The following is a 12802-nucleotide window of genomic DNA, read 5'->3' as shown; positions in this document are numbered from 1 at the left end:
TAGCCACTACAGCATGATGGCTACTGAGGGAACTCTCTCTCTGTATTGGTGCAGATGAGAGATTGGAAAACAGAAAAGGATAGAAGTGGTTGTTGTGTCTCCTATGCCTCTTCTTTCTGATGTATTCTAAATTGTGATATATTCAAAATTGTGTCATCATGGGGCTGAATCCTGATGTGCAATTGCTAGCTGTGTTTTTAAACATTTTGTGAACTCAGATAAGCTGCATTAGCATAGCTTTGGATAATGGGGAAAAAAAACCATACCTTTTATTTACAAACAAAAAACATTATTAAAATGTATACTGAAATATAAAGCTAGAATTGTAAAGAGGGCTAATGCTTTGATATCAGATGGTGTAAGTTAGTAAGTAGACATGCTTCCAATCAAAAAAAAATGATCATTTATATTTTATAAAGTCTCAAGAGAAACATAAGATTTTGCATATTTTATTCTTTTTAGGCACTATCAAAATATTCAGTTGAGATGGTTTTAAAACTTTTCTTAGTCATTCAATTTCATGAACTAACTTCTCTTTTATATGTGATCAAATTTTTTTAGCCTTTGTGATTCTTTTTCCTCTCCCTGTTTCTATTCCTCCTTTGCTTCTTGTGCAGCCATTGCCCCGAGCCTGAGGACTATAGTGTTCCTTCAGATGATTGGTAAGCTCTAAAAGTCATTTAGTATGTGGTGTTTAAGATTCAAGCTTAAAGCTGATGAGATAGATTTTTAGAAACACAGCTAAATGCAAAGTATGTTACTCAGAAGTTATGTTTCAAGTCGATGCAGACCAACCAAGTATTACACGAATTTATGACATAAGAATTATATGGTGTTAGGTTGTGTACTCTGGAGAAGAATTGTTACTAGGGTTACTGAGGTATCCTATCCTATCCTAAAGGTAGCCTGTACAAGTCAGAATTGATTATTGGAGAGACTTTTGTCATTTATAAAGGTAGTTGGTGTTACGGTAGCTTTGATCACAGTTTTCTACTGTTATCTAGCAATAGTTCAGTAATAACCTCTAATGTGTTTGAAAAATAATCTATGTTTGAGAGTGGGAAAAAAAATAATAGTTAATGTTTTGCTTCCTGCAGTTAGTTTTAGAGTATTAGCACTGCCTAATTCTTATCTGAAACTGTAATTAAAATACACAATTACACTTGAGGCCAACATGAGTCTCCTGACAGGGACCTCAGGAAAGGCTAAGTCCAGGCATCCTTTCTGCTGCCATCTGCATGATGGCTTGCACTTCCTTCTTGTTCTTTCTTAAATTAATTATTTGCAATCAAAATAAAGTGAGATAAACGCAGGACAAAATTTCATTTACGGTTTTTAAATTATCTTTATTGTATTTGTTGAAAGTCATTGCAAGATACATCACCCAAAACTCTGTAATATGTTGTCTCCTTATATGTAAAAGGTTTACAAGAAATAGCTTGATATGATAGCTTAAAACTAACATTTTTTTCTTTAGATTTAATTTTTTTTGAAAATCCCTCCACATATTTCCAAAAAGTAGTACATATACACACCCTAAAATCTTACCTGATCTGAAGATCCTTATTTGATGTTATGACCTGATTATTACAAACATTCTTATTGATATTACTATTTAGTTTTTATTTTATAATTTAATAATATTTTGTAGTTGTTTATTACAAACAAAAGTGTTCTTAACTGTGCAATAAAATGAGTGGTTTCATTAATGCAATGCTTAAGTGAAATAAAGCATGTTTTTGTATGATATTTATGCAGTAAGGCTATTTTTTAGTAATACACATCAGAATTTCAATAAGCACATCTAAAATAGGAAAATGAACCTATGCCTGAATAGTGGTTAAACATATCCCTTTTATAAACTGTGAAATTTGTGTAAATATTTATAAAATAAATTACTTAGGAAAATTATTTTTGTATATAAATCTGTTACAATTAAATAAATCTGACTAATATTTCTAGACTTAAAATGAATAATGTACCAAATTCCAAAGCCTTTTAATATTTATTTTTAGTACTAGAAATACATTCTGTCCTACTGGAAAACAGCAATATCTGCAAATATTTTTCAGTGTTTTTGGTACTGAGAATCTGAAAAATGTCCTGAAGTCTTTCTGACAGAAAGCTTTAAACAGTCAAAGCTTGCCTTAAGCTCTAAATCAATCTAATGTATCTGAAATCTTTAACTTCTAGCATTACAATATCCAGCTGCTTTGCATTAAAAAAAAAATAGAAGAGAAAATCTTGGTGATTGAAGATGCTTTGAATTCCTCACTTTCATAATAGGCTTTTGGAAAAAGCAGTCCTTCAGTAGTTATACAAAATGACAGCACTCTGTAGTCCTTTGTGATAATACAGGACTAGAACAGCTCACTTTTTTCATAGATCTTTAGACTGCTGTTGAGACAAGTGTGTCTTATGCTTCAACTTAAAATCACTGAGTATATTCAGTTTCTTCTAAGATTCAAGGCAAAATCCAAAGTAAATGAAAAATAATGAACACTTTCCTCTAAGTGGGTTCACTTTTCAGCACTGTTTTGTTTCACTGAGATTCCAAACTCAACTGGATTGTCTTGATACTCAACAATCAGCTGTAGTAACATCTTGCTAGAAGTAACTTATTTTGAGCTCTCAGCTTCAGCCACAAGACTTGTGCAATATGAAAGTTATTGTGTGACTTCATTTCTCAAGAACCGTCTCCATCCTGTGTCTCTTCAATCCTTTGCTACTTCACCATTGTTGCTGTGTCTTTATACATGAGTTTACTAGGCTTCTTTTTGGTCACAAGCAGTAGAAAACAAACCATCCCTGTCCAGGCTTCCTTAATGTCTGAACTCAGTTTGCTTACCCCTTTCAGGTACCTGACTTTCTTTTCTGCAGACACTTGCAAACCTATTCCAAAGCTGCTAATTTCTCAAAGGAATATAACCTATCCAGGTGTATGTTGTTCTGAATTGTTCCAATAATCTCTTCCTATGGAAATCAGGAGCCAGTCTTACAGTGTAGATTGATTTTTACTTCCTCCTGCATTATCTAAAGTGAGCAGAAAAACTTCCCTTGATTTGAGTGTACTTATATAAATCAAGGTTTATTAAAATTAGATAAAGTTTGGGGATATGAAACAAATTCCTTTTCGCTTCATTTTCTCAGCATGTGACTGCATCCCTTTATTGTGACATCTACAAACTAAAATTTGTGTTTTGACCCTGGCATGGCAACATAACAATTCATATGCAAATCACGTAAGAATACACTAATGGTGATCTCTTTTTTACTTTATTATTTCTAGGCAGGGCTCACAAAATGGAGAAGAAAAGACATTTAGTGACTCATCACTATTGGAGAATCTTCAGAACAATCATGTAAGTGATATAGAAACAATCGGTGTTGTTTTATGAAATTAGAACATTGCTCTCACTAAGTCAAAACATTATGTCCTTTGAAGGAAAATAGATAATGTACTTACACAAAATCAGCATGCCCTCATGAATACTTTTATATTATTCATTGTTGATATATGTTAATTATATCCACTTGGAAATAACATCTAATCTTATCTTCTGTAGAGTTGATTTAGAATTTTCTAAGCCTGAAATATAACAGTCTTACATTCTACATTCTATGGTTGTTTTATCTTAAGTCCTGCTGTGCATACAATGTCATGATCTCCATCAAAGCTTTCAGGATCAGTCAGTTAAGTTTCTCTCATGACGTGACTGATTATTTCAGTGCCCAGGCTTAGATAAGAATCAGGAATTAACTATATACATTGTTTTTGTGTACACGCTTACATAAGTTTAGATCATCAGCTCAGATGATGAGATGAAACAGATGGCTGAATATGAGAGAGCACTTCTTTAGTGTGAGGATGACAGAGCACTGCAACAGGTTGCCCCAAAAGGTTGTGGAGTCGCCTTCTCTGAAGATATTCAAAACCTGCCTGGGATGCCATCCTGTGCAATGTGCCCTAGGTGATCCTGCTTGGCAGGGGCGTTGGACTAGAGGATCTTCAGAGGTTCCTTCCAACCTTGGCCATTCTGTCGCTGTCACACGTTTCTAGAGACTAATCTTTGCCCCAAAGAGAAAATACGTTTAACAGAAAGTTAGTAGGTTTATGATATAAGGTTTATGATATAAGAAGCAGTACCACCATTACTATTTATTTTTTCATTTGTACAAGAGACTTTTTTTTACACTTTACATTTACACTATTAATGCAGGTGTTCTTGTTCTATATTTGGAGTGTAAATAAATTACTCCTATTTCCTTAAATTTTATCTTTCCCTGAGGGTAATTTCAGGGTAACTGGCAGGCAATGAAGCATTTTGTTCCTACAAATGGGGCAGCCTTAAATGCCTGGTACGCTAGTGCAAATCTCAAGCATATCTAAAGCAGCGGGGGCTCTTGTATTTACCTGCACAGGCCAGTTTCAGTGCTAGTTATGTGGACTGCTTTGAAGAAGCATCATCCTGTTGCTGCTGTTGTCTAGAGAATCCTTGGTGCACAGGTGATTGAATCTTTAGAGTTTTCTGGTAGATACACACTATTAGGTCTATGTAATATGAGCAAGATCTAATGAGCTATTTACCTTTTTCTAAAAAAGAGAAAAAAAGCATTTGTATACATCTTTAAAATTCAGGCACAAATTAAAAGAATTCAAAGAGGTTTCACCAATACACGTAGAATGTGTTTATAAGTGATTTGGAAAAGAATCTGTAGTTCAGCCTTTTGAATACATCTTTAGAGCATCTTGGGGCCATCAGTGGAAGAGGACAGGAATCTACTCCCATGTTTGATTTTGAAAAGCTTTGAATTCATCTGAGCTTTACAAGTCACCCATCAGTGTTTTTGTACTGTGGAATTAGGTTAGGTTTTCAGAGATTATTATATTTTACAAAGTAACATAAAGAAATACTACAGATATGCTATGAGAAATCTTGGTTGAGGTGGCAACTGATCTTATTTAGAAGGGAATGGTGTGGTTTCATTTCAGCAATCATTCAGGAGTCAGTTCATTCATTTGAAAACTTCAGCTGTACTAATAAGGGGTGTTAGTTCTTTTTAGTCAAAAACAGTCAACTATTTCTGCTTAGATACATTCTTTTCCCCTTTCTTGGTTAAAGCATGTGAAATTCTTTCAGCTTTGTAGATTTTGAAGTGCCTGGGATACTCATCTTAGTATCTTCCTTTAAAAACTGGCTGCCTGACCTTGCAGTATTTTCCAAATGGCTTTCAGATTTGGTTGCTACATCTTTCCAAAGGCTCTTAAAAAGTATGCTAAGAAATAAGGTGTTAGGCAAAAGTAATGTTAGAAGGAATATTTTTTAATAAAAACAACAACATCCAAAGAGATTTCAGTAAATAATAAAAAAATCTGTGAAATCATTTTACATTTTCAATACAGCATTCAGATTTACCTTCCCTATAAAATGCTTTTTTAAATTGTTCTGTGTTTCTGATTATTTGTTTTTGATTGTATGATAGTGAATACCACTAAACTCTACATTGCTTATATTGAAGTACAGAAGCAAGAAATTATTTTGCATGTTGAAATTGGTGTACAGATAGATAATGTCTGCTTTATTTAATTGTTGATAGTTTAAAGAGAGAAAAATCTTTCATTATCATTTTCTTGGTTACTATCTGTTCATATTATTAAAATTGAATTACTTATGGATTAAATTATTAATCATTTCCTGACTTTTTTTTTTAGCCAACTGCACCTATAATATGTGAGTTTTTGACGATGATGGCAGTGTGTCATACAGCAGTTCCAGAAAGAGAAGGTGATAAGATTGTATATCAAGCAGCATCTCCAGGTGAGGGTCAAATAACTGAGTGAACTTACAGTAAAATTTTAAAAATAGTAAAAACTATTTACTCAACAAGCAAATTTTATTTAAAATGTACTGTTTATTTTGAAGTATCTTCTGAAATTAAAAAAGAAAACATATCAAAAAAAAGTGTCAGCTAGAATCAGTTTTGTCTAAAAATATGAATGTAGACTTTTCTGATTTGCCTTAGAATATTTATACAGATGTCGTCTGGATTATATGAGGACAAAGGGTAATTAACCATATAGCATTCATAAGCTGTCATCAGATTGGTGAGGAAGTCCAAAGGAAGCGCTCAAATGCAAATAGAAATCAAACCAGGAGATAAACTGTCCTTGCTTGTGAACCTATTCTGTAACCATGGTAATTAGCACAGACTGTTTGTAATCAAAAATGAACAAGAAATTGTTTTAATAGGATAAAAGTAGAGATCAAGTCTACTAGAGACTGAGAAAAGATTATAGCACAAAAGGTCTAGTTGAAGCCTACCTTGGTTCATAGACAACTTTTGAATTTGGGACACAACGCAGCAAGGCAAAATCTTTGAAATATGTGACGTGAAGCAGATATTCTTCAGTCTTCGTCATCCCTGTCTGCCCCAACTCCTACGTGGCTATCTATCTGGAAATTCTATCCTTCAAAAATTGAAAGACACAGATGGTGGTAGGGCCATAAATAAAGCTAACTGGGCCATGGCAGCATTTTTTTTTTTTTTTTTAGCAACGGTGAGCTAATTCTGTTCTGATGGTTTAAACCATTTGGAGAGAACCAATGCCCATTGGAGACTGGGTTCCCAAATGTAGCTACTGAAGTTATCTATTATTTACTGGAATGATTTATCACTCTTTACTTCTAAATCACAACTTAAATAAAAGGGAAAGTACGTTGTGCAGCTCCCTAGTGAATAAGGCACTTAGGAATTGTGAGATTTGTTCTCTAAACGATGTTTAGTCAGCATCCAAACATCTGAGTCCCTGAAGGTATGCTTAGGGGTAGAAAGAAGGCAGTATGTCTCGTTTTTCAGTGAAGCAGTGTCATTGCATCTACCGGAATGCATAATTTATTAGTTTGCAAGTTAAAACTTTGGAGAGTGTGTTCTCATCACTGTACTGAGAGATGTGCTCTTTTGGGGGCTTATTTTCTGTGAACTGTAAATTAATTTCATCACAGTTTTAACAGGAGAAACAAAGAGTACTTACCAGCATCGAGTCTGGTCTTAGAAATCTTTAAAGGAAAAAAGAAATTGAAAGCATCTATTAAATCATGGGGTAAGCTAACAGTTTTCTTGTACATCTTGTAAAATAAGTACTACTGATTGACTTGTTGCAGATGAAGGAGCATTGGTCAGAGCAGCCAGGCATCTTCATTTTGTATTCACTGGAAGGACACCTGACTCAGTAATCATAGAGTCTGTAAGTATTTTGGGGTACCATTATAATTTGCTGTATTTACTATTGCCATATTAAATAATTTCTGAATAACTGCATCATAGTACATATCTATTGAGATGTTGTTTGTTTATTTTTGATTGTTCTGCTGTAGTTTCTTTTGCATTAATTTCCAACTTTTTTTATTTTTCAGCTGGGACAAGAAGAGAGATATGAACTGCTAAATGTGCTGGAATTTACAAGGTAAGCAGCTTGTTGAGCACTTAATGTCTTTTTGTGAGAATACTTTATGAATTTACCTTATGGGTAAACATTTGCATTTTTGATACTTGTACAGGCAAAGTGTGCAGGCTTGGCTTTTATTTCTATAATGAAATATATAGTATGTGATCATACCATAGGTAAAATAGCGCACTTGATTAAGATCATGCTTCTGGTTTTCTTCCAAAATATTTCCAGAGGCATATATTTTTTGTCATCTCCTTTCTGTCTAATATTTTCCACTTTTGCTTTTGCTCAGTTTCAAAAACATGCTTGCGGAAAGTGATCATTGTTTGCCTTTCCTTGTCCTCTTATGTTTCCCTTGAGTTCACCTTGAGGATTCTAAAAGATCAAAAAATAAATAAAAATCCAAAGCAATAGAAAAGGGGCTGTAGATGGATAGGTTGTGTGAAATGAGAGAAGTAGTTGCCTGTAGTTCTAATAATAGTAATAATACTGTAATGATAATAATAGTAATAATAATGCAAAGTATAACAGAAGAATCAGCAGAGTGAAAAAAAAAAGCAACAGACTTGTTTATAGTTCTGAATGTATTTTAATGACTTCTTGCAATTAACATTAATGTTTTCTATATTGTAGAGGACATACTTGACATTTTTCAGACTTCCGCCATTGTTTCATTTTCCTGTAGGCACTTTTTTCACTTTTTGTTCTGGAAATCTAGCAAGCATGTTGCACATCTGCTTGTATATTGTTATTCTGACATTTGTGTAAGTTCATACTTTATTCATGGGGTAGCAGTAAAAGATTCCTATTTTGTTCCTATTTTTGCTCTTTATCTTGATTTCATAGATCTTAAAATTCTGTGTCAGTGTAAACCCATATTTTAAACAGTGATACTTCATGGAGAATGGAGAATTCCTTTTGAATCTTAGCCTTTGGAGGACTGAGCTTTTCAGTGGATACCAATCACCAAAACTTTACCATGCATTCTGTTTTTATAGCTGTTTTTGTTTATTCTAGGTTTAGCTTTGCTTGGAACTGACTTGTTGGAAGCACTAGAGGTCACCCTTGCTCCATAGCAGGAGAAATTCTGACTCAAAAACCTAACACCATATGTATGGGTAGCAGCATGTACCTTCAGAGCAGTAATCTGTAACAATTAAGACTCCTCCTGAGTTAAGAGTTTCCAGGTGTTCTAGGGTGTTTTTTTTCCCCAGAAGAAATGCAAACTAATTTCTTACTGCCTTCCAGTACAAACCAGATCAGACTCTTCAGCAAGAGCGCAACAGTGTCAATATTTGATAGAGTAGTCCTTCAGAGAAGTAAGTTACATAAGTAAAACTTGTAGGAATGCTTGGCAGAGTTGTATTTTATGGTACTCCGTTTTTGCAGTGATCAGAGGTGTGCCTGTGAAAACAAAAGTATACAATATGCTAATTATCCTTTGTAAGGCAGTAGCTTTCAGTCCAACTGGCTTGTGAGCATACTGAAAACGACTGATAATCCTAAAGCAGCAGGGAGTTATTCCTGAAATGTAGTGCTAATGTCTGTGGAGTAACTAGTGTCCTTATGAGTAGTACTCAGTTTCATTTGTCTCCAACAGATACCTTGCTCAGATGCCACAGCTGCTGTGGTACCCTAAGTTTAAGGAACTAAAGAGTTTTTTTAGACCCTGTTGTGACTCTGTGCTGTTCAGGGCTCCCCATGATGTCAGGAGAAGGAGTTGTGGAAGGAAATGCTGTGTGCATTCTCATATTCTGTCATCTGAAATTATAACAAATAGAAAAACTGCAGCTATCTCCTGGGAGCCAAAACCAAGTCAAAATCAAGTCCGTTGTGTCAGTTAAGGATCCAAAAGCAGAGAAAATCTTATGCTTACTGTTACCCCTGTGCTGAGTACATGCACTGTCTTTTCACCTGGGCTAGGTAGCATGAATTTCAGTATGTGATTCCTTGTTTCAGTAAGCATAAGCTATGGCCGTTATCAGTGTAGAAATTGCACATCAGTGCAAGAATGTGTCATTACGCACACAGTTCTACTGATGGAGGTTTTGATTGTATCTGTTTGGTTAGAGGAATGAATTGAATTTTAGCACCAGAATTAATTTCAGTGATGACTATAGACCTAGTAATTGTATTTCAATATCTGGAGTATGCATCATCTATTGATTTAATGACTGATCTTCCTCTGCATCCCAGGAGCACATCTCCATATTCTAGCATAAGTCTTCTGTGGTAGTTATAGGGTAAAGCTCCTTGTCTAGAGAAAAACATTTTTGATGTAGAATACCACTGTAATTTGTCTGAAATGCATCAATAGCTTGACAAGTCTCAGACCCGATCAGTTTTATGAATAATGCACATTGCCTTGGCTGTTGTACTGTGCAGACAGAAGGCTGCCTTCTAGAGCATTTCAGATCTTATCTCCTCTCCATCACTGAAAGAGGGACAAAGTGTACTGGTCCTGTTCTGACTGAAGACTGATACTTGTAAATGTAGGGGGGGGAAAAAAAAAGTGGCTGACAGAAGAGGTACAAAAACCTTGGTAGCAATATTTGTTTTTTGTGTTTGTGTGGATAAACTCTGATGAAAATTTCATCTTAAACCGTAGATAGGCCTTGCAAAGTAGCAGAGGGCCCATCAAGACTGTTTCTGTCCCCTCACAATGATTCAGCTGAGCTGTAATCCCATGACAATTCCATAGGAATTACCAGCTATTGTCTCTCCTATGTGAAGAAAGTAAAACAAAAAAAATGGTATCGCATTGAGTTTCATTTAATAGCGCAATTTTATGGTTACTTATTTTACCACAAAACAGACATAAGACTATCACTGCAGTGAAAAGGCTCATAAAAAGTTAAAAGTTAGAAGTCCTTGACAGAAAGTCCTCTGATAAGCTTTATTGCAGTTTTGCTAAGAAGAATATATGTCAGTCAAGATTCAATGTCTGTCTTCACAGATCAAGTTTCAGAAAGTTACAGGAAAACATTGCTTATTCTCTGGTGCATCTTCAGTAGATTGATAGGCATGCAGCTGTATGCAGAACTTCAGGATTGCAATTTTCTTGTATTACAAGACAAGTAAAAAACTGCTTAGTTTTTAGCTATGAAGTGTGTGTGTGTTTGTATCTGTATAAACAGTAAATATATATACATACACATATATATACATATGTTTAAAAATAAATAAATAGATAGATGGATAGATAGATAGATAACAGGTTCCTCCTCTTTTCCTTAGCTGAACATTCAGGCTGATGTAATGAATTAAGGCAGCTATAAGCTAAACAATTATACCAGTAATCAATTGAATCTCAGGATTTTAAAGAAAGCTTAAGCAACATAATTGCAATTTAGATTATCTGAATTTCTCAATGGTTATCTTAGTGAATCCCTGACTGGACACTGTCTAAGGGTTTTATCTGAGATTTTTTAGATTAGAGATGAAATAGAGAAAGAGTTGCAGCAGTTAATGTCTTTTTATGCTGTCTTATGCAACAGTCACAGTAGAAATGTAATTAAATATTGCTGCTCAGATCTCTGCTTGAAGCAAAGTGCACACATAGGTGGAATAGGAAAATATTTTCTTGAAGATAATATTCAGGCAGTTACTTCACGAGTAATTTTAAAATTCTTTCCTTAACCTATCTCCATATATTCCACTTATGGGATGTTTTCCTTGGCAATCTGAACTTCAGAAACCATTCATACAATGCTATTTGATGATCTATAAATGGGATCCAGTTCCCAACAGGAACTGAACTTATAAAAGGACCATTTACTTCAATCTCTTTTGTGTATTTTACTGTGAGCTGGATGCATGACAAATTATTTTTGTTCCCTAAATAATTCCTGTGGAGATGTTAAAAAAAAAAAAAAAAAAAAAGGTTTGAAAGAATTATGGTATAAATACACATTTTGACTGGGTATGATATTGAATCTAAAGTAGGTTTGTTGGAGGCCTTCAAAGGGAAGACAGAAAGCAAAGATGACCATCTTGTCCATCCTTTCTTCCCATTCCTACCTTGACTTCAGTCATTAGGACTGAAAGAAAAAAAACATAGATCTCATTAACAGCTGACAGTCAGAGAGTAGTTAACATGAGGCAAGGCACCTTCTAAATCTCAGCATGCTTAAAATAATGTGTGATGAATAGAACTCTGAAGCATTTGATGACAGTAACGGAGCACAGTATACTAGGGACTCTTCCTGTTTGGCTGGGAAGGAAGAAAATGCTGAAGTGGTCTTTATGATCTTGGTCACATATGCTTTATGCCATAAGATGCTTTTCTGCGATCAGTAGACAATATTAAGGTGACAGTAAAGGTTCTTAAATTCCTTTTTGCAGGAAAAAGACCTACAGAGAAGTGCACAGAAAGACTGCATTCATTCTAGTTATTAGACAGCGAAACTTTTTCCATCCCAGTCATCTGAAAACATTCAGAATAGCTTTGTTCCTTTTCTTTTGAATTATGTAACTTATATACCAATATTCGTAGATAAAATGTTGTTAAATATAAATATTTATGAACTACCCACTTACTGGGCATTTATTTCTCTTTCAGCTCTAGGAAGAGAATGTCAGTGATAGTTCGCACCCCAACAGGAAAGTTAAGACTCTACTGCAAAGGAGCTGTGAGTTTTACTATATTTTCACTTTATCAAAGAACATGCACTTACACGTACAAAAGCAAAAAGTTGTTAGAATGGTAGAATTTCTAAACATTGAAAATGGTGAGGGATGGGAGAGGATGATGCCTTTTTCAGTTTACATGATTTTATTATGTAGTTGTTTAATGTGATGAACTAGTTTATTTTTTTCCTTACTAACTGCGTAAGAAGGTAAGAGAGACCTGTTCATTGTGTACTTCTGTTCTTTGTACTTTGACTAATACCTTTATACTTCCTATTAATTGTTTCTTTCTGTACTCCACGAAAATAGATGAAGGTATGGTTTCATATCATTTACTTGCTGGGGTTGTTGAGCGTGAATCAGTAGGTGGGAATAATAATCTAGTATAAACAACTAGATTCCTAGAACTGGGAATTTTAGCCTATCATCAGTGTTATGCCAGAAGTAAATCTTCCTGAAGATTAAGATCAGAAGATAGCCTAATCACACTTGCATATAGGAATGGCAGGGTTTCTCATTAGTTCTTGGTCCATATCTAAATTCATGTTTGAGCGGGGGAGGAGGGATGGTGATGCACATCTAGTTCCTGAATAGTTTAAAAAGCTAAAGTTGATGGAATATAAATGTCCATTTTGCATCTTCTCAAGAGAAGACAAGAAGCTTTCATTAGCATTCTGTGTATCAAGCTGGTTACAAAAGCCTATGAATGACAGTTATGCAAAA

General features: G+C 34.6%; 1 protein-coding gene across 7 annotated transcripts in view; it reads left to right on the top strand.

Moving 5' to 3' along the window:
• LOC106048052 (phospholipid-transporting ATPase IA) overlaps nt 1–12802 on the top strand; it is a 102392-nt gene that overhangs the window by 36802 nt on the left and 52788 nt on the right. For 5 of the 7 annotated variants that reach the window (XM_066995807.1, XM_066995808.1, XM_066995813.1 and 2 more), the window contains 6 exons: nt 618–662; nt 3290–3362; nt 5714–5819; nt 7164–7246; nt 7416–7465; nt 12012–12081. In XM_066995807.1, coding sequence (XP_066851908.1) covers nt 618–662; nt 3290–3362; nt 5714–5819; nt 7164–7246; nt 7416–7465; nt 12012–12081 — 427 coding nt within the window. The remainder of the gene's footprint in view (nt 1–617; nt 663–3289; nt 3363–5713; nt 5820–7163; nt 7247–7415; nt 7466–12011; nt 12082–12802) is intronic. The other 2 variants (XM_066995810.1, XM_066995811.1) reach the window with 1 other exon arrangement.

Source organism: Anser cygnoides, chromosome 4, assembly GCF_040182565.1.
Source record: "Anser cygnoides isolate HZ-2024a breed goose chromosome 4, Taihu_goose_T2T_genome, whole genome shotgun sequence".
NCBI classification, from domain to species: domain Eukaryota; kingdom Metazoa; phylum Chordata; class Aves; order Anseriformes; family Anatidae; genus Anser; species Anser cygnoides.
This window is presented reverse-complemented; position numbering and strand designations above follow the sequence as displayed.